General features: G+C 32.1%; 2 protein-coding genes across 8 annotated transcripts in view; one reads left to right on the top strand and one right to left on the bottom strand.

Moving 5' to 3' along the window:
- Window positions 1-5272, top strand: part of LOC106466645 (UDP-N-acetylhexosamine pyrophosphorylase-like) — a 70296-nt gene extending 65024 nt beyond the window's left edge. For 2 of the 4 annotated variants that reach the window (XM_022394697.1, XM_022394696.1), the window contains exons 9-11: window positions 922-1002; window positions 1731-1797; window positions 5085-5272. In XM_022394697.1, coding sequence (XP_022250405.1) covers window positions 922-1002; window positions 1731-1797; window positions 5085-5195 — 259 coding nt within the window. In that variant the 3' untranslated portion in view covers window positions 5196-5272. The remainder of the gene's footprint in view (window positions 1-921; window positions 1003-1730; window positions 1798-5084) is intronic. The other 2 variants (XM_013926936.2, XM_013926937.2) reach the window with 1 other exon arrangement.
- Window positions 5273-11097: 5825 nt separating this feature from the next.
- Window positions 11098-27770, bottom strand: part of LOC106466644 (protein XRP2-like) — a 54231-nt gene continuing 37558 nt past the window's right edge. For all 4 annotated transcript variants that reach the window (XM_013926935.2, XM_022394694.1, XM_022394693.1 and 1 more), the window contains exons 6-10: window positions 27527-27630; window positions 26403-26531; window positions 24324-24404; window positions 16627-16720; window positions 11098-13041 (exon numbers count right to left, since the gene is read on the bottom strand). In XM_013926935.2, the coding sequence (XP_013782389.1) occupies window positions 12860-13041; window positions 16627-16720; window positions 24324-24404; window positions 26403-26531; window positions 27527-27630 (590 nt within the window). In that variant the 3' untranslated portion in view covers window positions 11098-12859. The remainder of the gene's footprint in view (window positions 13042-16626; window positions 16721-24323; window positions 24405-26402; window positions 26532-27526; window positions 27631-27770) is intronic.

Genomic DNA, 27770 nt, shown 5'->3' with positions numbered 1-27770 from the left:
ATACTGGTTAACGCGTTTACATACACATATATGTTATTGATTCTCATTCTCGAGAATCTTCTACAACTTTTGAGAATAGGCGGGAGTTGCTCAATACATATCTAACACTACAAGCTATGCGTGCTTTTAAATATAAACTCAATCTAAACAACGTCGATATTAAAATAAATTAAAACAAATTCGTTACACAAGAAATATTGAATACTTAGATTATAATAAATATTAAATAATTTTCGTGCATTTCAAAATTAATATGCAATATTTATGATCTTTTAAATTGTTTTGTTGCATTCCCATTTTTCAAAACATTTGCTAAATATCGCAATTTCCGTGGTTAAAACGTACATATCGTGTCCCACATATAAACTCATGGCAGTGAAACCGTAACATTCATACACTAAAGAAATAGTTGTCAGTATATACAACATTTTTATTATAGACGTACGCGTCAACAAATACATGATCGTGCCAGTAAAACTGTAACAAAACAAGGTAAAATTATACCATTTTATACAAAATTATCTTTCCTTAATTATCTCGTCAGTTTGTTTGTTTGAAGTTAAGCACAAAGCTACACAATGGGCTATCTGTGCTCTGCCCACCACGGGTATCGAAACCCGGTTTCTAGCGTTGTAAGTCCGCAGACATACCGCTGTGGCACTGGGGGGCTATCTCGTCAGAGTTGTGCAGTGTTGGGTAATCGTCCGTTCACCTTTGATGTAATAAAGACAACTGTGAAGTTTTGACCAATGATAAACAACTTAAAATCTAGTGATAAAATATATGGGCAATAAGCCGTTACCATTATTATAATTATTCAGTTTAAACTCATTGTTGTTGTTGTTTACCAAGGTTTCAGGCGGTTAACAACAGAACCGCGTTGGTGTAATATGTTATTAAATGTTTTTTTTTTTATTGTAGTGGTTCTTCGGTGTATCAGAACGGTACTGCCAATGATCATGGACATCACAATAATGATAGTTCTGATACTCAAAACAAAAGGTAAGATCTCCATAACTTCTGTAATTTAATAACAGGTATTATTAACAACTGATATGACATATTGATACATACTTTGACAACAAAATATATTTTAAACATGTTGACCTTTTTTTTAAAAAATGTTTTTTTTTGGCACGCGTGTAATGTTCAGTTTTGAAAACTAAAAAATTGTATTTAAAAAACAACGATTATTTTTTCACAATTCAATAAAATGAGATTGTTTCCAGTCTCCTAATTACTAAAATAATAACTTACAGTACAAGATTAAAAAGTAGTAAAATCCCTGATGTGACTGGAAAACAATCTCATGCATTTGAATTCTGTATAAAATAATCGTTGTTTTTTTAGATAAAATTTTTTAGTTTTCCAAAATGTTGACCTTTCTTTATAAATAATTATTAACTGCTACACAGAATATATATTAATCCTCTTTTTACAAGATACGTTACCTAGAAATCTAAGAAAAGTTAGTTATATAAATTTAAAATATTTCAGCTTTTATTATATTTAATTTCTAATAATTTATTTTCTGTAACTTTAGACATTTGAAAGTATTTTTTTGAATTTGTTTCACTAATCAGTTGTTTTTTAACGGTGTTTTTATTTTCAAAATAGTGGTACAGTAAGGGATTAAAACCAGAAATTATAAAATTCTGAGGCATGTGTTGACGTTGTTTCCGCTGTTTTAATTTTTGGACTTATTTGAAATAACTAAATTATTTTTACAGCATAAAACCTTACTCCAAAAGAACAGAAGTTTGCGAAATTTCTCCACTGGTGACGTATGACGGAGAGGTAACTATTTCTAAAGAAACTTGACTCTATAATGTAGTATACAAATTAATTCAGTTCAACAGAATTCTTATTAGGAAATCAATTTAATAATTTTCACTTGTTATCTTTATTTTCAAGCTACACATAGCATATTCAGAATTAATGTTATTAAATCAATATTATTATTACAATTTACTGAAGCCCCGACTAATTGAATGGATTATAAAATGTTGAGGTTTTAGTATCATACTAAAGTTTCTTATAAGTTGCTCACATAAGTTACATAGTTTTACCATGCGGTAAATTAGTGGGAAAAGAAGTTAATACAGCGGGTTGAGTGAATTGTATTAAACTGATTTTGAATATACAGAGCTATACGCGGTTCAGTGCTAAGCGGGTCAGACTGTGGTACAGAGGCTCTGCTGTGGTTCATGCCACGTTACCACACACGCAAAAAAACGTTCCGCATTATAAGAGTGACAGTAAAATGTCTCTATTCGATTATAGAAGCCAATGAGTAGGTTGTGGGTTGACTAGCTGTCTTCCCCTTAGTCTATCACTTCAATATTCTAAATGGTTAGCACAGTTAGCCCTCGAGTAGCTTTGCACGAAATTTAACAAACAAAGTTAAATATGCAAATCAACAAGTCATGTGACAACCACAACCGATATAAGGCTGTGGTATAACGTAATTTTATTAGAACTACATTTTGACATTGCTTGGCATTTCCTAGGTAGTGTGATACTCCCGAAAATTGAAGGATGTGTAACAGCCCTTTCCGACACAAATATTCATACACTTAGATTATAAAGATCAGATCGAGTATTTAGAATTTCCAAGATGGAAATATCCCTTGTATTTAATAGCACTGGAAAACAAAGGAATATGAATCAGCTTTGGAATTGGGGTACGAGGACCATCCAGAAAGAGAGCTGCAACAAGTCATACCCCTGACATGGTAAGAAACGTGCTGCATCTTGATGAAAAATCCACAAACTCAATGGTCAGTCCATGCACCCAAAGCAACAGTATGCAACATAATCAAGAAAGCTCTTTGTATGAAAAAAGCAACAACTCACATGTACACATTCCCGTACCTCAAGCAGCTGGAGAATAATATATGTATTCGTGTTTTTTCATATGATAATAGCGGTCAAGTCACCAGATTCAGACTGTGAATTTCTGTGACCAGACTGTTGAAACAGGAGCTAGATAACCATTGTTTTTACAAACTAGATGGTTTATGGAAAGCATGCAGGTAGCAGGGGTGTGCCTTAGACGTATCAGCATTATGACGGAGACTTCTGCAGCGGAAACAATGCTGCAGAGCTATTTTCATGATGCACAGTCATCAGACAGAGCATGACTGGATATGGTGACATAGACTGCAAAGACTTGGTAATGCTTCTAAATAACGTTCATGTAATGTACTCAACCTCTGTATATTGTACAATTTGGTATTAATACATCGAAAATAAGGAGTTTTGCATCTTGTAGACATTCTGAAAAATTTTGAATAACATTTTCTCTCTCTCTCTCTGTTTAAATTTGTTTTACATCCACATTAATAAAGAAAGAATTTTTGAATTAGAGAGATTGTTATTTAGTAAACTTCGTGTAATATTTGTTTTGGAATGCTAAATATAACACCTGTCATACAATTAAACTTGGAGAGTTTCTTTTATTTCTGTTTTATATTATATATAGCAATATAAGGTTGTTTTGATACAGATGGCTTAACAGCCTTTTTTTGTGTGTGAATACTAACCATTTGTGACCTTCTGTTTATAATATATCACAGACCTGCGATGGTTTTATTGTCTTAAAATTTTTACATGTTCTATTGTAATTCCTGTACCTCGAATCCGAAAATGATATCCATTTTTATTCATCACGTACAGATTTTTTACAAAATGTAATAACGCAATACATAAAAGAAAGACCACAACACGTACTTTTGATATTAAAAGACGTAGATTTCACAAAACATCAGGATGAATGAGGATGCATATTCGCTTGACATCAATGTTCTTCCATTTTCTTCAGTTTGTTTGTATTTTTGTTAACAAAAATAATAATAATTAATGTTCATTGTCGTAAACGAAATAATAATTTGATCTAAATAATTTGAGTTTTTTCTTCCCGATTTGTAAAAAATCCTTACGTGATAGAAAAAAAAAATGAATATTATTTTCGAAATCTGAGTAGCTGAATTATGGAAAATCCGTTATTAAAACCAAACCGACTTTCATGAAGTTTAAATTCGCAGGCCTGTGTATTTATAACTCGTGCAATTGTAGTTCTAGTAAATTATTCTTTAATGGTTTAGTCTTATTGATGTGATTTTGAAACTAATCATAAATCGTCTGTTACAGTTTTTTTGTTTGTTTTTAAAAACACAACTTTTCAAAAACTGTACTAAAGAAAAAAGCAGAACATTATTATATACATATACGAATAAGTTAATAAGTGCAGGTAGTCTCTGGGTGTAAAAACGCAAATTATAATAGCATTTGTCGCACCAGCACAGGAAACAACCATATTAAAGAAACAGAGCTTAAAGCATATGATGTCACAACAGTATATGACTGATAAAAAATGTCAAGCACATAATTTTGTACTAGTTCGATAAGGATTTTCAATAAGTGGAATGTATCATAGCATATCAAATACATCTTGTTTGTCATATTGTGCTCTTCACCAGGCTGGCTGGGATACAATACACTGTCTTAGTTCATATATTCTAACTGAGCCAGAACTGTTATTAGTAATGATATCTCATTACTTTGAAAGTAACCATGTTTTGGTACTTAGCAAGTAAGTATCTTAAAATATTTCTAATGACTAACACCTGAGCCAGAACTGTTATCAGTAAAATTGTCTCATTATGCTTTGTTATCTGTCAGTATCTCATAATATTTCTGATGACTAATTTTTGAAATATAAAACACCTTAGTCTCTATGTCATGAAATGTACAATAGTTACTTTTAAAGTGCTTACTGTAAACCACTGATGATGTGTTTTACTTGTAGTAAAGGCTTGTTAGTCTTAATGGCCAGGACAACAACAAAATTACTCTCTATGTAAGCAGTCTTGTTGCTTAATGATGATGACTGAAAAATGTCTTAACTGGTGAAGTATGGAACTTTGTAAACTTATGACGTGATGAAACATCACAATTTGTTATTATTGTTTAAATACACTGCTATTAAGATTCTTATTTCATTCGAAACCTTGCCTTCAAATATTAAACAGATTTAATTGCTTTTAATTCCAAATGTAACTTATTCATTAAAACTATTTCAGGGTCTTGAAGAATTAGTGAAAGGAAAGACTTTTGTCCCCCCTGTGATTCTGGATTTTCCATATGAACACAACTTTCATCAGAATGGTCCTAATAATATCAGGAGTGACTAAGAGCATGGACTTCCTAAAGCATACAACAATGCATTTTTTTATATAAAAGTACCTTTTTTAAAGTTTAAAAAAATGTAAATGATTATTCTAATTCCAATATAATGTTTACAAAAAATATCTGTATAAAAGAATTATCAGTATTTTTTATTAAGAAATTTAAATTTATAAAAAAAGTTATTACCATTTTTCTTTTACCTAGTTTTTTATTGATAAATGTACAAAATAAATAATATGCCTCTAGTGATTTTAAGTATAAACATGTGATAAAATGTAAATTTTCTGAGGCAGTGATTCTATTCATTTTCAAATTTCTGTGTTTTAACTTCTTTCTACTATTGGTAAATTAAAAATACATTTAGAAAATGTAAAATATTTTAATGTGCAGCCATATGCCTAATACCGTTTGTAACATTTTTGATATATATCTATAATATATAGGATTGTGCTTGTGTATGTATATATATACACAAACACATGTGCACACATTTTAAGTTATTGGTAAGGAAACAGCCACTTGACTAAAAAATAATTTGGGTGTTAGCAACAATGTTTCTTGAATCTGTGATTTAACTGTTGCTGCAATAAATGTAAATATTAACACAGGAAAACCTGATGTTGTTCTTGGATACGAGTTTTAGCAGCATTTATTTAAAAAAAAAGAAACACTAAAGAAGAAACTGCTAGTCTACTGACTTGCTGAGAAATATGGAAAACTTCATATTTTTTATTTGTATGTATACTGGGAAAAATGTAATTGGATCAACTTACATTTCAAATACAAAACAGTTCAGATATACTAGACTTATGCATGAGCTTCATGAGATTTGTGAAACATTCATAATGAATTTTTACTTTGAAAACATGTATTTACACTTTAACGCATTTAAAAAATTTTTGTCAAGCAAATTTGGTGTTAAATCTATCACATCAAAATCGAATAAGCAGATAAAATACGTGGCCTTTCTTATTTTTTCAAATATATAAAATATTTCAACACAAATTACTAGATGTTTACATTTTAACATGGTTTTCAAATAAAGTTATCAATATAAAAAAGCAACCCGCATAAGAAACTATCCAAAATAAGATAAACAAATGAACCAGTGTAAAGACACAAAACCCCTCAGGTTATACTGAAAGTAATCACTTCTATTAAAAAAAATTATTTTCTGTTTTAGATCTGTCCGTTATTTTCACATATTAGAAGAACATCAGTGAGTATATCCAAACCAAATGGACAGAATATACTCCTCGCATGTTTCAATATTTATATATTGGATTAAAACAAAAAGGTTTTTACCTATGTAAGAGTATTTCTAAGTGCATTTGATTATGTGACGTGATAAAGTTGAAATTTTTGTTCTACATAAGCTAAAAATGTGTGTACAAATATTCTTAGTTTAGTGAAACTGTTTCTCACTGATTTACCTTTTCATAAATCCCATCAATGGTTTGGGGTTTTTGTATAACTATCAACAGAAAGAAAAAAATGTTATTCACTAAGAAAGAAAGAAAACTTGTAGGTTTGACATAGTATAGGAAATTGGTTGAATATTTTATAGTATTACTTAAAGCTTTTGTTCACATTTATAAAAGCATTCCAGATTCTCAGCAAAACATAGTTCTGGCATCTCCTTTTAGGGCTTAAATTTTATGTATGAGAAATTATGAATTTTTACTTAAAAAAAAAGTTGTATGATTCTTATTAAAAGTACAAAATGGGTTTTTCAAAATATTTAAAAATTTTTAGTATGTTTATAAAAACTAATGCATAGTACACAGTTTTCTCAATTTTTTTTCTTTTGGTTGTGGTTTATGCATGGTCACAGTAAGATACTTTCAAGCAAACTTCTGCATTGTATTTTTCGAACCATTCTTTGGGGAATAAGTATTTTGTTTGAGTCCTACTCGCAAGTTTGAAAAGTCAATAAAATATTTGAAGAATACTTTGTTATATTTTGATTAAAAATTTACGAAACATTGTGCAAATAAATAATTTAATATTCCAATTATATATCCAGTGTAATTAAATAAAACTTAACTTTCAACTTGTTTTTCATTAATATACTGTCTTTACCCAGAATGTTTCCTGCATTATACACAACAACAATTTCTACTTGATAACAGCTTCCCGTTGACATTATTCTGTAAAATACAGTCTTCATTCAAAGTTGTTTTCTACAAGACAACAGTTTTCAACTTGTGTTAATCTTTAGCAAATGAAATATACATGTATTCCAGAATTGTCCCCACCCAAAAAAAAAAGAAGCTTCAAATCTATATAACTCATTAAGATTCCACCTTCAACAAAGAACTGCTTTGTGAGATATAGTTCAACTTGTTTTCTTATTAAAATACCTTCCAGTAAATGTTTTTACCCTTAAAATGTAATATTAATAGTAATTATGTTACTAGAAAAATATGCTTAAGTCAGTTTTATTGGAAAATACCTTCTAGTCAGGTTGTTCCTTAAAATGTAATCTTCAGGCTAGTTTTCCTCAAGAAATACATTCATAGCTAGTTTTACTGGAAAAAACTTTCAGTGTTGGTCTTTGATTCACATAGAGTTACTTTCTGTACAGATACTTTAGTCACATTTTCCAACTTCTTAAAATAAAGCTTACAGAGACATAAATGTTTGATGCATAATACCTTATATTTAGGGTTATTTTTTGTGTATTATATGTAGTATATACTTGGATTAGTTACTTGAGGTACAGTTTACAGTACAGATATTTCTTATTTATTAAATGTATTTTAAACTCAGGGTAGTTACTTAAAATAAATTTTATAGCAGATTTGTTTGTTTATGACATGTAGTTTACACCCAGGTTGATTAATTGAGATACAATTTACAGTATAGTTGTTTCTTATTTATTACATGTAGCTTACGCCCAGGGTGATTACTTGAGATACAGTTTACAATATAATTGTTTCTTGTTTATTACATGTAGTTTAAATTCAGGGTGTTTAGTGAGATATAGTTTACAAACCCGATTGTTTGTTCCTTAAATTTTAATATCAGTACTGTATTTCTGTCATGTTTTTAGTGAATAATGTTTCTTAAGATATAATTCTTAATCAGAGTTGTTTCTGGTTTACAGCCTGTAATTTCTTTTAATATAGTTTACCAACAGGTTTATTTCCTTACATGCAGTTTACAGTAACTGTTTGATTTTCAGATTCATACCTCAGTCCATTATCCCTAAAAAATTTATAATTTCAAACCACAACTATATGTTATAGCTGGAAATGAAGGAAATAAAATAAATTTTAAACGTAAAAAATACACTTGCTGAGATTTAGAATTACAAATAAGATCATACGAAAAATATATATACACACAGAAGAAAATCAAGACACTAGAAACAATGAATATGCCTCTTATTAAATACTAACCTTCCTAAATACAAAGTCTAATTAAAAATAGAACAGACAATCATGGTCTCAAAAACATAAAAAAAATGCCTTTGAAAAAAGAATCACAAAAATTAGTACTTATTTTATATAGAGAATCTGACACAGATAATTTGTAGAAGGCCAAAAGTTAAACTTTTCAACATTCCTACATCTTCTCTCCATCTTTTACAAGAATGTATATGCACAGTCATGTTTAGTTTCTCTGTTGTTCTACTTATAGTTCTTAGTACACAGAAAACGTATGGGCACTACTAAGGATAGGTATATCCCCTCAATTATCTCGACCATCCCAGTTCTCTGTAGAAAGTGTTTGATTTTTAAAACCTACTGTGTGTTTAAGATAAAAGGATAATGGTCTGTCTATCTGCTAGAGTTCCAATCAAAACCAGTTTCTATAGGACGTGAAGGTGCAAACTAATGAACTTGTAAAACATCATGAAAATGACTAATGATCTATACTTTTGGCTTTTCAAGAACCTTTCTTGAATAAACTAGTTAAATAACACAACCATGAATATCAACCATACTTCTGTTTCACCAAAGATCTAAAATATCTAAACTGGTTGGTCATAATTCTTAGCTATCTATAAAACAACCACAAATATCAACAATACTTCTATATCTCACCAAAGATCTTTGATGTTAAAACTGGTTACTGCAGGTCATTATCCCAAGCTACCTATAAAACAACCATAAAACCTCAACCATACTTCTATTTCCCCAAAGATCTATCATATCTAAACTGGTTGGTCATTATTCTTAGCTATCTATAAAACAACCCTAAATATCAATGAAACTTCTAAATCACCATAGATTTTTGATATTAAAACTGGCTACCACAGGTCATTACCCCAAAGTACCTCTAAAAACATATAATATCTAAAATAATGCTACTTCACTGATACTCTCTTAAAAATCTGGTTTCTTAAAGAACCAACACAAGAAATTTCTAAAAAACATAAACAATAGCCTCATGATGACCAGTCTTTCTGACTTTGGAACACCTATGAGAAGTTCATACTATCTAGTTATTAATGTAAGTTAACAATAAAGGTTACAAAGAGAAGAACAAACAGAATGCAATTATTATTTGCAGAGTTTTTTTTATTTACACACAGAGTAATCAATATATTTTTTAATCATATTATTTTCTTTATTCACATTGTGACATTGGTACAAAAAAAACAGGGTTTGTTTGTCTGCTTTAGCACAAAACTGCAAAATGAGCTATCTACACTGTGTTCATCATGGAGTTCAAACCTAAGTTTTAGTGCTAGAAGCCTTCTGCTTAGCCACTAGAAGATAATAATTGGGCTTCCTTTTATCAATGAGTTTAGTTGGAAAAAAAATTTACAAAATGTTATATGCATAGTTACATGAACTACCATAAAAAATTCTCAAAATACATTTTAATTCACATAAAAAATAAGAGGATTGCATACATCCTTTTTAATACAAATAAAAATTAACCTTTTTTTAACAAGTTAAAATATAAGAATGTTTCTTACAAATACTTTTAGTTATAATGGCCTGCAAAATTTCACTTTGAATGTTTTTCTTTAGTATAACCCATAACAAATACATACACGAACTGTGCAAATAAAGAAGCTCTTAACAACAGGAATACTAAAATTACTGATCATTGACTCATTCTGATGAAGTTTATCTTACCAGTATATTTTTACAGGCAAATATATGTATTTTGAATCCATTTTTATCTTCAAATCAAAAGTTCATATATACTTTTTTTAAGAAACGGAATGAAGTTTCTGTGACATCAAAACAGTAACACAAGTGAACTTGCAGTATAAAAAAAACCTTAAAATACAGAAAAATGGCTAAAATCACCACACGGAAAAAGAGAGAAATGTATGGCCACATTTCAGCTAAATGACTCTTGTTGTTCTTTTCTGAAAAAATTTATTTGGCTAAAATTCCAACCACATATTTCTCATTCCCTTACAGTGATTTAAATTTTTTTTCAGATTTTGTAAAACCAAGATTTACTACACTCCTATGTAGTATAAATAATGGAAACAAAATGTGCTTTGCTGGTCCATAAGTAATTATCATATTATATTAAGCTTCAATACCACAAAGTTTCTAGTAAATTCAGGTGCTCCTCCAGTCTCAACAGAAGAGTATTATTTGTTTTCCATTTTAAAAACAACCAAACTAAATAAAGAGGAAATGATCAGAACAACAAGGTGTTGATCCTTTTTTATACTTAGTGGTGGCTCAAATATGTTTACATTCATATATAATCCACAACGTAAATACTAGAATAGAAGAAGGGTTAGAAAATATGATTCAAGTCAAGATCTGTTACACCAATTAAAAATTAAAACATTTACAAATAAACAGACAAAAACAGCACACTAAAAAGTAAAACACTTGTAGACATTTTACAAAAGTTAGCCATTTATATCACATTTTTACAATTCAAAAAAGTATAAATAAATAATGATTTGAAACAAATTCATGTTTATAATATTTTAAACTGAAATTATATTTTGATAACTTCCCAAAAGTATCCTTAAAATTCTACAAAACGTTAACAAAAAATACTATGACACAACATCCTACTTATACACAAGCAGGAATAATAAACATCAATATCATTGATAATATTTTTTCTAACATTTATGTATTTGTTCTTCGATGATGCACGTCTTAAATGTATATTTCAAACCTTTGAAAAGAACACAAAACCTGCAGATGGTTATTAAATATTTTGTTAAAAATCTGGTTTAACCATAAAAAAACGTAAAAATTAGAACATGAACCAGGTATGTTACTTTCATGGCAAGAACTTTCTTCTTAAACAGCAGTAGTAATAAATCATTCCAAAAACATACAAAGAACAAACTTAACCACCATATTATATTCTTTAAGAAAAAATAAATAAAACAGAAAGAAAACATGCAAATTTCTGTTGAATTTTGCTTTCACCTTAAAAGTATATTTCTGTAATAGTTCCTACTTTCTTTAAAAATGTTTTTTCAATTAGATATATTTTGCCCTCTTTGTTGCTTATGACACTTGGCAGCAAATGTTTCTTTTTACATATTGTGCATTCTTGTTACTCATTATTAAAATATTATTAAAAACACACAAGGAACATTAAGATCACATGGTTAGAAAATGTTCATTTTAGGTTTTTTTCCTAGTGCATGCCTATGTGAAAGTGTTATTATCAATCTAAATAGCAGAGTGATGATTTAAAAACTTTCTTCATAAAAACCATTACGCTTGTTTAACTTTTAATGGCTGAATTTTTCTAAAGCTAATGTATCTCAGTGTATTTTGACTTTTCACAAATCTACAGTACATGTTATTCATATTATTATTGATTCCAATATTTATCATTTTACCTCTCATAAAATTTTGTCTTTATTATAATGCAAACTAATGTTATTTATGGTTTTATGTGCTTAAAAAGAATGTAGTAAAAACTTATACTTTCAACCATCCACATTATTAATTTAAAAAAAGAAAAACATGACTGCTATAAACAACCACAGATAAGTATAAAATGCTTCTTTCAAACTATGAATCAGATGCATTGTATTGATATTATGTTTGGTCATATGCAGTGGTCAGTACTTATCAGTGTGTGACTACTAGATTAAACAGCCATTGGAAAAGATAAAGACTTCAGAACAAAAATTCTAATTATAACCTGTTAACACCACAGGTCCGTTTCAAGGACAATATATAAAATTGTCACGCTGTTCACAATCAAAAACACGATGCTGACACAATATAACATGTTACACAAAACAAAGTCATGCATATCTTACGAGTTTGATTGGTGTATTCAGTACACCCATGCAATACACAGCATGTGCTACATAAATATATGAGACATATCATACAAAATTGCTTAACCCAACTATAACACACAGTCTTAAGAAACTGACAATAACTAAAACTGCTCAAATATTCATATGCAAAACATAAAGCTATTATCGTAGTTTCTATTTTTCAATCTATTATTTCAATGATTAAAATGACTAGAAGGTTGACATGATCTGCTTACAATTTCATGGATGTTGCAAAATAATCCAGTACACTGAGCATTTTTAACACAAAAACAAACTTCTAACTTTTCAGTCTTAACATCAAGCTGCTCTTAAACGTACACACACACACACACAGTGACTTGACTTCTGTAGCTTTTTTTCATAGCAAGTGCTATTAGTGTGATATATATATAAAATGCAACAAAGATGTTAGAAAGGTCACACAGACATGTGCATATCAGCAAAGTTGAAAAAGTTTTCTATTTGTTGTGCTGCTGCATCAGGACATGTGCTGACATAAACCAGACCTGTTAAACCAGTCTCAGTAGAAATGGCTTTTGCTGTATCCTGGCAAGCTGTGATGGATTCATCACCATTGTATTCCAAAGCAATGACATGACCTAGAGTGAATCAAAGATACTATTCTAAGCAAACTTTGTACACGTTAGTCTTAAAGCTCAATTGAATCTTCCTAAATACTGGCAAGATGAGTAAAATATCTAATCAGTTTCACTAATTCATTCAATATTAACTCTCTCACTATGAAGTCAGTTGAATCGACTGACCTCATAACCACTTTTGTACTCATTATAATTTCCATACTTTTAATATACTTTGTGTATCTTCACAAAATTTGGCAGACTTTTAGTAAACATTACAAGTTTTTTGTACATAAAAAATCTGATTTTTAATGAAGTATTTTTTACTAAAGATTTGTCTCTGAATATATATAGTATTTCTATACACTAGTCCGAGTGCTAAGTGACTTCCACATTAAGATTAAAAGTAGTTTTCTTCCTTTCAAAAATCTCACATTTGCATGTTTTCAGAAACCCCCTTAACTCTACAGACACAGATCTACTTATGGTCACTGGTCAAAGGCCATGTCATCACATTTATACTCGCATTCAAATTTGTTGAACTACTATGTTATGAATGTATGTCAGTATGTTTGTTATCAAATTGCAGATTATAATTCAAATTTTAGTATTATACATTAGTTAAGTTCTTAATTTAAAAGTAGATATTAAAAAAAAAACACCTAAATATCGATTTTTGTGTGTCATGTGATATACTGACTGCAGCACTGGTTCAAATTAGATATTTGTGATGTCCAAATACAAAGTCTATAGTTTCTTATGAATTATATACTCAAATTACCTATATTGACAAACTATAATATAAGACAAGAACCTCCTATTTTTTCTATTTTCTGAAATATTAATACATTTATTGAATCAACCAAGGTGGCCCTGCCCACTTCTTCCACTTGCTTACGTACACCTACTTTGCCCAATGACGTGTGTATAACCAATCAAAAGCTCAGAATATCGCCCTAATGGTTTTCTCAGCCTCTGCAAAGTACTTGCATGGGAAACTCTTTTTTTTTCATGCTAGATTCCAAGCAGTAAAGTAAGACATGAGCTCGAAAAATCATATTTTTTAGACCCAAATACAGCTTAATTACTAAACTTAATAAATTGTAGTGGAATTCTGCAGTATTTATATAGTAATTTATAATTTTTTGGTATTTTAAAATGCATATATAAAACCTAGAAAAATTATTTTCTTTTACATCCTCCACATGTGAAATTTGACAAGGCTTAGCAACTTACAGCAAGCAGCAAGTGAGTACAAAGTTCATAACTAGAAGAGATACTTGTGTTCTATACTTATTTATTTACTGTTTTATGTTTTTAGAAAAAGAACTAAAATTTAAGAACTTATTTGTAAATAGTAATAATGTATATACATATATAATGTATTATAACTGAAATGTGATTGTATTTTACAAAATACTGGTCCACTAGAACACAGCCAAGAAACACCAGTTTTATGTTCTTGGATATGGTAACATGAGTGCACGTGCACTGCATCATTGTAACTTCTGTAATGTTAGTCAGGCACAGCTGAAAGGTCAATAAAATAAAAATAATAAATATATATAGATGTATAATGTTATGGGATTTAAGCTATTTAGAATAAACCTTTGTGTTTTCATGTTATAATTTGTAGTCATTCTAGAACAAAAAAAGTAAAATTTATATCTATTTCCTAATTTTTATGGTGGTTATGAGGTGAGTCAAATCGACCAAACCCATACAGAAATACAATAGTGAAAATAACAAATGAAATATAAAATTTTTTTGAATAAACGTTTGATAATTATCTGAAAGTTATAAAGATTTTGCAGGTAAAATTTGAAATTTAATCTTAAAGCCAAAATTACTTTGTATGTTGGATAGTCAACATTTAAAAAAAAAAGTAATGAGAAAAACATTACTTAAAAACTCTTAAAATGTAATAAAAAAATCTGATATTTTGCATACGAAAGCCTTATAATGTTTACTGATAATCTGCAAAATTTCATGAAGATACTCTTACTCAGTGCTCCAAGTGGAGAGTAACATTATAAGTTGTAACTCTCTTGGCAAACGTGCAGTCTAGATTACTCTATCAAATTACATAATGCACAAACTACTCGCGAGTGTACCTCGTGAACATTTTTTATGATATTATTATTATTATTCATTCCACCTAATCTAACATAAAAAGTTTCTATATTTACCTTTTAGTTACTTTTATAATAATAAGTAGAGAAAACACATGAAAAACAAGAAAATGTACTTATCTAGGTCTTTCTTTTTTTTGCTGTTGACTGTCAATGACACTTAATCCTACTCTGTTATACTAATAGCAGTACTGCATTAAATAATTTTTCATTTAATTAAATAATGCACCAAAGAACATAATGTGCAAAAAGCAGACATTGTCCTATAAGTATCACAATTTTTTCTAGCTTTCTAACTATGCAACAAAAGCCATTAAAACTTCAACTAAGCTCATTGATGTGTTTCCTATGGCAGTCAAGCTTCAACTGAAATAGAAATTGACAATTCTCTTTACAGAAAACAACGTAATATAATACTCATTTGACAGATGAAAATCTTGGCTTTCAATTGGTTTTAAATAATATAGTATTGAACTTCAGAGAGAATTATTGGCAATTTCTGAAAGAAACTCTTGCGACATGTATGGCAGGAGGAGTCTTATTGTCTATTTCATGGCTCTATAAGTAATAACCAAATAAGATTGAAGGCTATGAAAATTATGCTTTGCCTGAGCAATGACAATATTATGAGTAATTTACATTAAATTTCATACTTCTTGGAGGGGTGGTAAATAAATTAGAGAAGAGGGAATGCCTAGAAAACAAATGTCACAATTCTTACACTAGGGGAAATTCTAGATTTTTTTTATATTGCCTTATAAAATGAAGAACTTAAAATTTATATACTTTTAAAATATGGATCATCAGTTAAGTTTTATGCTGTATTTATTGATACACCAAGAAAAAAAGTAGGTTAATTAAATGTTGATTGTAACTCACTAAAACCTTGTGACATATGCTGAAAAAGATGTATGTGGCAAAAGGGTTAAAGAATAAAGTCTATTCTAAATTTTGACCATATTAAATGAAATACAGAAATTCATTCCATTATTGCCTGACCATAACAACACAAATTAGTATGAAACTTCATACTTTTGGTTAAAAAGCCTTATAAGTGAAGGGATATAGGGACAACACAAGTTTGATAGAGTACTGGCCCTCTCAACCATAGGTCCTGGGCTCAAGCACCAGTCTTAGTTTTCTTCACTTATCAGCTTTTATAATAATAATATTTGTTAGGAAGTTTATTTTCATAAATAAAAATCATTTCTGACCCTCCCTCTCTCTTTTACTTTTTTTTAAAGCAACCTTTTGAACACTACCAACATATCTTCAGGAAAATGAAGAGTATTAGAAACACAACAAAATTTAGCTGAAGCTTCCAGATAATATAATACTTTATTAAGTTTTGTGTTCTAAATACAGATGACAATAAAGCACCAACATTTTATGGATTATGTCAAGAAGAAAGAAACTAATATTTTACTGCTTCTAAAAATAACCAAAGCAAACTTTTTACCAAAGCTTTTCTTACCTCTGGAGATAACGCTGTTATAAGAACTGGAACCAAACACTCTCTCAGCATCATTTTTCTCAAGCTGGACTTGTTTAGTTCTTATCAAAACATTCTATACAGTGATAAATTGAGTAAATACTGTTATGTTTCATCTCAGAAATTTTTCTACAGTGATATAAATCTCCCAATTCATAAACACCACAAAAGATACGTAAAAAACACACACATCCAGACTACCAATCATATGAAATGTATTGAATCATAGTTGATAAAATTACACTTTAGTTATAACATACAAATTAATTGAATAACATCAAAAATAATTCAAATTACAAATGTATGCTCAATTTAATAGAATGGTTGTTGTAATTAAGCACAAAGCTACACAATGGGCTATCTGTGCTACGCCCACCACGGGTATCAAAACCCAGATTCTAGCGTTGTAAGTCCGTAGAAATACAGACTTTAAACAAATATGATAAGTAAAATTAAGTCACGAAATACATTATTTTCATTAAGTCCATAAACTCAAGTGTTTTATAGAAGGTTAACAAATCTTTAAAACTTATACACACATCACTGTGTGTGATTACAACAATTATTTGATCTTTAGCATTCATAACTGTCATGACTCACTTCCTATTCTATGCCACTAACTTCTATATGATTACAATAAGTAACTGATCCCTTAGTGTTGACAAGTCACTAATCTCTCATTGCCTTCAAATTGCTAAAATATCTAAACATTACCAAGATGGAATTGAGTTTAAAAACAGTAAATGAATACTTTCCTTGAACATTTACATAAACATTTTACAACACAAAAAAAATGAAATTGCATTAAATTTACACAAAGTAAATGTAAATTTGAAAGTATTTAATAAAAGGTTACATACATACAAGATAAATAAAAAATATAGGAATTTAAAAACCCACAAATAAATATTGTAAAAAGAAGTATGGAAACAAGGCTGGAGATACTGTCGATATTATTTACTCAAACTACAAACCCGTATTGTGGCTCTATGCTGTTACCTAGAATTACATTTGGTGGAGTCAAAATAGGGATTTGTAGTCTGAGTAAATAATGTCTACAGTATCTCTAGCCCTGTTTCCTTACTTTTTTTTAAGTTCCCTGTTTGCTGGTTTTTAAATTCCTTATTTTCTATTTATGTTGTTTTCTGTCTTTTTTTTTATGTTCAACTGCGGGCACAGGATTACTTGATATGGTAGCTAACTTTATACAATGTAATGATAATAAACATAGCTAGTAGCTAGCTGATACAGTTCATAATGATTTACTATAGCTAATGACTATTTGATCACATGAGTTTGAGATGTAAAATGTGTAACTATGTTTTCTATATATATAATGTATAGCAAAGGACAAATATATGCCTACACTAAGATACAACCCCACTACGTGCATATAAAATTATACCAGTAGAAAAGCAGCCTTTTTAAATAAAGCATATACATCTAAAACGTCACTTTAAATAAACCTTCTTGTCTTTTAAAGTAAGTATTCTATGAATGTGTGTGATAAAAATAAAGATTATGTGTATTGAATTTTTTTTTTTTACTCTTCACTTCACACATAATATAGGGGTTGGCTCCCTAAAGACACTAATTGTATAGTGTATAAAGCATTGAGTATCAACATGTTACAGTAATCTAATGTTCATCTATTACAGGCTGGTAATTCCAGTTTCAACCTGAATTTAAGATTTTTAAAGGAACATCAGATACCTGTAAGAAAGCTAATTTCGATGGGTAATGATAATGTTTACACTAGAATTATGATGGTTTTTAGCTTATGTAAAATAGAGAAGAAAGAAATCAACTTTTCAATACCCCTACAACCTTTGCAGTACCTTATTTAGTCTTCTACAAAAGGTTTTGGGAAACTATACCAAGTCGTTTTTGTTGTAGGCTGGCAAGAGAATACTAATAATAACAAGAAGAATTACCAACGGGCCGTTTTGAGTGGATTTTCTTTTCCTTGTAAGTCTAACATGCATACTTTTTGTGCATTTTTATATATATATACAGTCTTAGCAGTCAATAGTAAAGGTTTTAAAGTGTTATTTAAACCGAATGTTAACATTTCCAAAACTGAGAATGTACTTCCAATAGTTACTTACCCCCATTTACAAATAGGTTTTCTTGACTTATACTGTCCTCTATATGTGGAAATTTTCATGCACTACTAGCCTTGATACTTCCACCTTCCCTCAAACATGTATTCACATGAGACACCTGCATGCTATTATGTAAATGATCATACAGCAACCCTCCACTAACAGGAGTGCAATGCAACTCCTCTCATCACTTATGCCCTCTCTTCCGTGCAGCTCAAAATCACTTCAAGATTGGGCAGTACATCTAAAGCTGGCACTAGAATTGGGGAGGCCAGGTGGGAAATGTAAGAAGAGGAAAATATCTATTGGAAACATGTTTTCAGTTTAGGAAAATGTTAACTTCCAATATGATACCTTACCTCTCTCATAAATAGCTAGAATCCCACACTGAGTTGGCAGAGGGTCCAGTGAGAAGATGATCCCTCTTTAGAAAGTGGCCATAGGAAGACCATGCGGAGTGTGAACAGATGGAAGGCAATACCCTCATGGGAGACTGCACCACTTCTGAGCAAGGTATACTCTTTGTTCAAGAGAAATTGTGACAATATGGGTGGAAACAATGGACGGACTTCCTCAGCTTAAACATGTGTGCACATATCACACAATCATCACCATATCCACTAGGAACAGATATATGGGGGACAGGAGAAAAGTGAACAGCAAAATGGGGGTGCATCTCCAGTCAATCACCTGGCAGTATTTGGAAAGTATTGTCTAGTCTGCAATAGGAGAAGGGTATATGGCCACACAAGTAAGAACTTCTATGGCTGGTCCAGCTCTAACCATCATCATATCTGCAGCAACATCTAGAGGGAGGGGGATAGTAGGAAGGAGGGTGCCTTAGCCAGAGGGGCAAACTGCATGTTGACAGAATGCATTTTTCAACACCTGACAGCATATGGAATTGTACACCAGGTCTGCAGCAGAATGAGCTTAAATGCCATCTATACCAGCAGAACACTACCACCTTAATCAGAACTGAGTGGGTTTGAGCACACACAGGACGAAGCTTCCATGGTCCACCAACGCAGTGGTTAAGAACAGGTAAGTAGCAAGGACTCTCATACTCCACTGGAAGAAGGGAGGAAGCAGTACACTGAAGAGACCTGAGGAATGCTGCACCAGAGGCAGTGCAATGAGTGACCAAGATACCCTTTTTTTGAAAAGCAGGCCAATCCTGTGACCTATAATACACAGATCATCTGGGATAGGCAGTAAGCCCTGTCTGCTTTAATCATTTTAGTCCACGAGTATATGGTCTCGATTAAACATCTTCACAAAGAAAAATACCGCAAAACATGCCTACAAGCGATCTTGTAGACCACCCCATTTCAATAGTGGGTGCATATGACACACAGGTTTTACTGGGCAGACAACAATTGCCATTAAGCAGGATCCAAGTATGCAACAAAGGCATCTGCAAATAACATGAAGAAAAAGGGAGCATTTACCCACTGAAAGAGACATTGTGGAGTGCAAAATTGCAATGGGAGGAAGACAAAACCTTGTAGACAAAGAAATGGTTAGGTGGTGAAGATAATGATGAGTAAAAGTATGGGGAGTGTTGTCCTCCAATAGATGATGGAAATGAGCAGCCATGAATATGGTAAGGTGATGAATTTGATAAGAAGATACACAGAAATGATGACGATCATCAGGAGATAGGGAAAAATAAGCCTAGCAAATCCAACCTATAAGGATAATGGGAAAAAAGTTATGGGAAGGAATAAATAATAGGAAACAAGAACCATGGAAGAAATTGGCACACACCATGTAACAGCTAAGAGCCCTGAGCAGACAACGAAGGTGATCAGGATCGGAACAATCATAGAAGGAAGGAAGATAGGTGTGAAGGTAGAATTACCCTCCTGAGCAGACAAAATTTGAGACAGAAAAGAATGATTGAGGAAAAGGACCACATAAGATCTGTAAAACAAGGTGCATGGACATCAAGAGGAACACATCTCAACAACTATGTCTGCACACCAACAGTAGGGAGAAAAGGGTCTTCAAGGAAAGGTGACATACAGAACAGATCAAAAAGGTTTCAAAAGGAGGAAGAGTAAAAGCATGAAGGCCAACATTGAGATTCCAATCCCGGAAAGAGACAGGTGTTGCAGAGAGAATGGAACAAAAGGGACAGGACCGGTGAATAGAAAACACAGACATAATGTGTAAATGAAATGTGGCTGACAAACCTACATGATAGCCCACAACAGAGGAAACCACATGAGTCAAAGAGCCAGATCAGAAAGGAAGTGATATGGGGAAGGGTAGGATGGGATGGAGTATAACCACAATGTATGGACCAATGATGGTACATGTACCATTTTCTTTGGTACGCTGCCATGGAGGAAGGACATACAAAATGGGAAATCAAGAATGCCACATGCTGCAAAAGTCCAGTCCTCTGGACCAGGGACCAGACAAAAGCCATGAAGTCTGAGGGTTGAAATGGACAGATGATGCATGCTGGATTGGGATTGATGAAGGAGGGTGGGGTAAATAGGGAGAAGAAGAGGAGGTGACACCAGTAGTTGTAGCATAAGTGGAAATCACAGCCAATATTGATCCACTAACAGAACCTGACACAGAGTGGTCTAGTTCATGGAAAGGACCTGGGGAATCAGGCAAATGGAAAAGTAGGCATACAGGTACACACCAAGCCAATCCTGACTGAAAGCATCCACTGTCAGGACGTAGTGAACTATCTACAAAAGAATTAGGACATCTGGAACATGACAGGCCAAGAAACAAATTTGATGACTGTGGGCTCAATACAAGAGATTCAATGTCTGAAAACAGAGGTGTCTTGACCAAGAGCCCCCCTTGTCTGATGATGTACAAAACCACCGTCGAGTTGTCTGAATGCACCATTACCAACCAACCTGGAGTCCCAGAAAGAAATGAATTAAAGCCCAATGAACTATGAGGAGCTTGATATGAAGAGAGGACTCTTAAAGAGTCCACCCCCTGAAATCTCCTGAGTATTCAGATGTGCACTCCAACTGAAAAAAGAAGCATCTATAAAAAGGTGACATTCCAGACAAGGAGGAAGAGGAACAACAATAGTGGTATTTTCTTGATCCAACCACCAGGCAAAATTGGTCTGTGAGGAAGGAAGTGACCCCAAACGATGTTCCACTGGTCTAACAAAACCCACTATAGGAAATGCATAGGAGCATGGCCAAGAGGGATGAGGGCTTCTCTGAAAGCCCTCACCCTGAAAAGAGAGAAAATCTCTCATGCAGTGGGAGAAGGACAAGAGGAAAGCCTGCAAACTTGAAGCTCCACAGCCCTCAACTGAAGGGGTGAAGATTGGGGCTGAATGAGTATGGAATTGAACAACTCCAAGATGAACAAGGTATTGTGTAGGGGTGAGGAACACTTCGCCTTTACCAACCAACCTGAGCCACTTTTCTGTGAAGAAACTGAGTATGAATGGCAGAGACAGCCTGTGAGGAAGCTAAAAGTAGCCAGTCCTTCGTATAATGGTGGAAACGATGGCCCTGGGAATGAAGAAGATAGGCAAGCACCGACAGACCATCTGACAAAAAACATAGGGAGCCAAGGTGAGTCCGAACAGAAGATTCAAAAACTGAAACACACACACCCCGATGGACAAATCAAAGATAATATTGGGATGCAGGGGAGATGAGAATGTGTAGGTACACATCTGACACATCAACCTTCTTCATTCACAGACCAGGAGCACAAACCCAATAAAGGGTGAAGTAGGACTCAATTGTAAAATGTGTAAGGATCTAGAAGCAGTTTAGAGCTGACAAATCATTAATAGGGTGCCAGTCTCCTCTCTTTCTGGGGACAATAAACAGATTGGAATAAAAACATGGATGAGAGGAATCTCCCTGTTCAATGGCACCTTTGAAAAGAAAGTCCTAAACTGCCTCTGAAAGACGCTGGTTTACAATGGATCCCAAGGAGGAGGGAAGAAAACAGGATGCAGAGACAAAGGAGGAGGAGATACAAAAGCAAGGACGACCACACCCTCGGAAACAACCTTCAGAACCCAAGGGTCCATGGCAAAGTCCTTCCAAATATGGGCAAAGCTGAAGATCCTGGCTCCCATAGGTCCTGAACCCACATTGTAGTCAGTAAGACCACAGTATACCCAAAGATGTCACCCCTAGGACTGACAGCAAACCTTGGGAATACGAGAGGCCAGAATCAGCAAGGGAGAGGAAGGAGGAAATCAAGACACAGAAACAGGTACAGGAGAGGTTTGGGATAAATTGGATGCCAAAGAGGAAAGGGAGATATGCAATTGGGCTAACTCAACAATGGACTCAAAAGAGTCAGGAAAGTCCCAAAAAACCTCCTGGTGTAGAAAAGCTGCCATGTGCAAATCACACAAAGAGGAGGGAAGCAAACCAACCCAAGGCAAAAGGACAGAAGACATGAGTGAAAACACATCTTAACACTTAGAACGCAAATCAAGAAATTATTTCGGGCTGCATGGAAGAGAGGACATTAGAGATGATAGGAGTTGTGTTGCACTCCTATTGGCAGAGGGTTGCTGCATGATCATTTACATGATAGGATGTAGATGTTTCATTTGAATACATGTGAGGGTAGGTGGGAGTATCAAGGCTAGTGGTGAGAAAATATTTGTGCATTTAGAGGGCAGTAGAAGTTGAGAAAAGCTATTTGTAAGCAGAGGTAAGATATGATATCAGAACTTTACTGTTTAAGATGCTTTTTGCTCAAATGTTCTTTCAGGGTTTTGTGCACTTCCTTGCAATCCCTATTATGAACCACTATCGTGGTTCATGATATACATGTTAACATGATTTTTTAAAATTCACTTTCTCTTTTTCAAATTCTAGTCCCGTTTTTTTAAACTTGTTAAACTGTGTTACCAAAATAAATATGAATCGTCACATTCAAACAAAAAACTTCTTTAGCTTAGCTTGTTTCTATTATATAACCCTCAAAAGTCAGAAGAGCTAAAAAACGTCTGGTGCAATGTAACACAACGTTCATAAAAACAGAGTAATGTGAATTATAGCTCTTACTTGTTCATTTTCATGTATCACAACAATTCCAATCTGTAATTAATTTACTAAACCAAAAATGTCAAGCAAGCAGATTTTGGATAACATTAAGTAATTGTGAGAAAAAATAAAATAAAAAAAACTTTAAAAGTTACAACTCCACAAAGCAAACTGAAACAAGTACCTTACTTGTTTTTGTTAAATTCTACCTTAAGAAGAATAGTGCACTAATAACTAAACAAAATTTTTTAAATGATGCCAAGAAATATAAACTTCAAAATTTTTTTTGCCATGATTTAAGATGCTTTAAAACAGTAGTTAACAATCTGTAGTCCATGGGTTCCCTTCAGGAAAGTTACATAATCATGGAAAAGATGTAACAGAATAGTGTATAGATCCTACTGAGGTTTGTTGGGATAAAAAAAAACAATTCAGGTGGTTTGAAAACAAAAAGATTTGAGAATCACTGCTCTAGAAGACAAATAAGCTAACTGAAAAAAAAAAAAAAGACTGATCAGGTGAGTGAAGTAAGTTAAAAGATACTAGTACTAATACTTACATTAGTTAGCTCAAGTTTTTTTATGAATGATAAGGCCCTTTGCTGAGCTTGGCCATCTGAGAAGAACACCACTAGGCAGCTCTGAAATCAAATGTCATGATATTATGCAACATAAAGGAACTTGTGTATTTAAAACTGATACCTATAACACAGCTGAAATTTAAGGATTCAGTGTTTTAAAGTCTAAGGGAATTATATCATATATCTAACATACAGATAACAGATAACTCAAACAATGTTCCTTCTTTTTTACCATTGAAGCATATTAACCTATTTGTTCATTAAGGACACACATTTATTAGATGTAAGATGTTATAATATGGCACCTAAAAACTTAATCATGAGATCTAATATTAAGAGCTTATGTATGTGTTTGAAAGAATAAACAACAGTTTTTTAGTTTCTTTTTTTCTGATGGCAGTGAACAGAATCAGAAGAGTTAACTAACTGTAACGTTACATTTATTTAAGCAATATGCCTGTGGCATAACACACTTAATTACTTGGAATTACCAACCAAATACTTAAGGATTCTTTATAGACATTTAATGTTAATACGTTACATTACTGTACTGTAAACAGCCCTATTCAGTGCTGACTAGTATAAATAATACAAAAACACTGACTGGAAATAAGAAAGAGTTCCTACCACATGAAAAATGGGTGTGTTGTAAATCCTATTAAATGTAGAGAACCTACATGTTGCTTATTTTTACACCTTACATTCATTGATGACTGTTGGTAATTAACATTTAGGAGTAACTGTTTAGAAAGCTTTGCTCTAGTATGAAAAAGCAAATAGTGAAAAACAATTTCACACATACAAGGAAAGGGTATGGAATAGATGAAAATTGAAAAGATCGATGTAAGCAAAGTAAAAAGTTGATGCAAGATGGGAGTGGGGGCATTCAGAATTAAGTTTTAAACACTTAAGTCTAGAAAGAAACCTCTAGGGAAGGGGGCAGCAGACAGAAAAAGAACATCCAAATGACATAAATTTTGGGGTTTAGGATGTAGGTAAAAAATGGTGCCATCTCTAGAAAAGGAAACTGCCACATCTAAAATATCTACTTCCAAAAGAGTGATTTATAACTCATATAGCTTTCAAAAAATGAGAGATTAGGAATATAATGACCATGACAACTACTGCATATTAAGTGCGGTCCTAAGTGTGCATGCAAGTAGCTTTTGAGTGAAGCCAGGCTAAAAAAAAAAATCTGAAAGAAAGTGATCTCAAAAATGATACTCAGTCTAACTGTAGAGGAGCTTTGATCACCAACATATGATCAGTGGATATAATGCTTGAAACACGGGAAGTGTTGTTTGTTTGTTTGTTGAGCACAAAGCTACACAATGGGCTATCTGTGCCGTGTCCACCACGGGTATCGAAACCTGAATTTAAGCATTACACACCAGAAGACTCACAACTGAGCCATTGGGGGCAAAACGAGAAGTAATAAACAGAAAGTATGATCCTGGTTCAACAACAGAATAGCCTACTGTGTATCTAGAACTACAGATCTATGTTGGAATCATATATATATATATATACACACACACACACACACAAAATTCAAGGTTTAATATCATACAGAACACCACTAATAACTATTGACTATCTGTAAAAGATGTCATTTCTGTAGGCTAACAATATCACACTCCAACCAAACATCACTTATCAACACAGTAAAAATGATGAATGATGCATTTGTTCCAACATTCTGAGAACTTCTTTATACCACGTATAAGTAAAATTCAAGTGTGGTTGCATGAACGTAACTGATTACAACTTCTTTAAGACTATCTTTTATTGGAAACTGTTGTCTATATAGTCCACCATAAAAGTCACATATGAAGACTAAACACAAGACAGGGAAAGACAATCTTGCTGATCTTTTCAACTGTAGTCATTAAAGAACAAGGAATAAGAGTCTGACATTATAATGATGTTGAATACCTTCTCAAACCCTCTTGAGGAAATTTTCATTATTTCTTGAACATAGATATTGATTAATTTCTATAAAATTCCTTTAATAATGAAAAACATTATTATGGTATATAGTCTTCAAGAGATGTTCACCTGTTTTGACATCTTGCTTCTGATGCCCAAAGTTGTAGGAACAACACTACTGGACGGTTCCATAGAAATTTTCATATGAGAGAATTCATTTGTTGTTGGTAATGGCAGAAACTCTTCAACTTTAATGTTCTAAAAACAAAAAATTTGTTATTTCTCTGTAGGCAATGGCAGGAACTTTTCAACTTTAACAAAGTGAAAAAAAAAGAAGAAAACTAGTTGATTTGTGTATTGTGGGGAATAACTGAAACTCTTACATCCTGAAAAACAAGAATAAAAACTTGTTAATTGTGAAAAAAAGGTGAAATCCATTGACTTTTTGTGGAAAGCTTTATCTTATTTTTTAAATATTAGAACCTACTTGTTCTATTATGTACAATTGATAGTGTATCATACTGTTTTTGCAAGTTTTAAAACAGTTATTAGCTTATCAAAATTGAAAACCTAATAAAAACTACACAAAAAATCAATCTAATTTTAACCAAACAAATCCTAAAGAAAAATTCAATATGTTTTAACACATTATCTATGTTTTAACTATATATATATAAAACAAACAAGGTTTCTTGTGTTCTTCAAAAAATATATGACTGTGGAATCAACTATTAATCTAACCTTCAAAAATAAGAAAATGTTAAGTCACAATAACTTATATAATAACACTTTTAAACAAACTGATTGGGCAGGCTATTACAGAGGATTGAGTATATAATATTAAAATGATTTTGAATAAATGAAAATCAGCAAGCCACATGACAAACTCACAGCATGTATCAGAACAATATTTTGACACTGGCATTTTGAAAGTAGTGTGTGTACTGCTAAAAATGCATTGTTTAACACAAAATATTCTTATTCTCAGATCATAAAAATGTGTGTAGATCAAAGATTTAGAATTTCCAAGACAGTGATATCCCTTGTACTAAACGGCATTGGAAAATAAAGGAATACGGATCAACTCTTGCAATTAAAAATTAAAATACATTTTATATATATATATATTTATTTATTTATTAAGAATTGAGAAAAACCCTTCCAAAACATATATAAAAAGAGAGTAGTGCGCACAGACATGATATTTTACATTAAAAAAGGTTAATTGTTTATATAACTTCAAGTAAGTGTACCTGAGGTACGAGAGTCCAGTTCTGCTCTCCAGCTACAGGAGTGAAGTCGTGAACATTGTTCCAGTTGTTGTTAAAAATGCTAATTCCTGCCTTCTTGAACTGTTCTGAAAAGCAAAGGACTCGGTACATAATAACAGAAGCAAGAAGTATCATAAAAGACATTTGAAATATATGAAACAAAAGGGCTCTACATCTTTCTTTGTGTCACACGCATGTGCATGTACACTGAGTGGTCACAAGTAAA

This window comes from Limulus polyphemus, unplaced genomic scaffold (assembly GCF_000517525.1).
Source record: "Limulus polyphemus unplaced genomic scaffold, Limulus_polyphemus-2.1.2 Scaffold2331, whole genome shotgun sequence".
Lineage (NCBI taxonomy): Eukaryota > Metazoa > Arthropoda > Merostomata > Xiphosura > Limulidae > Limulus > Limulus polyphemus.
Note: the sequence above shows the minus strand (reverse complement) of the source record. Positions and strands in the feature narration are given on the sequence as shown.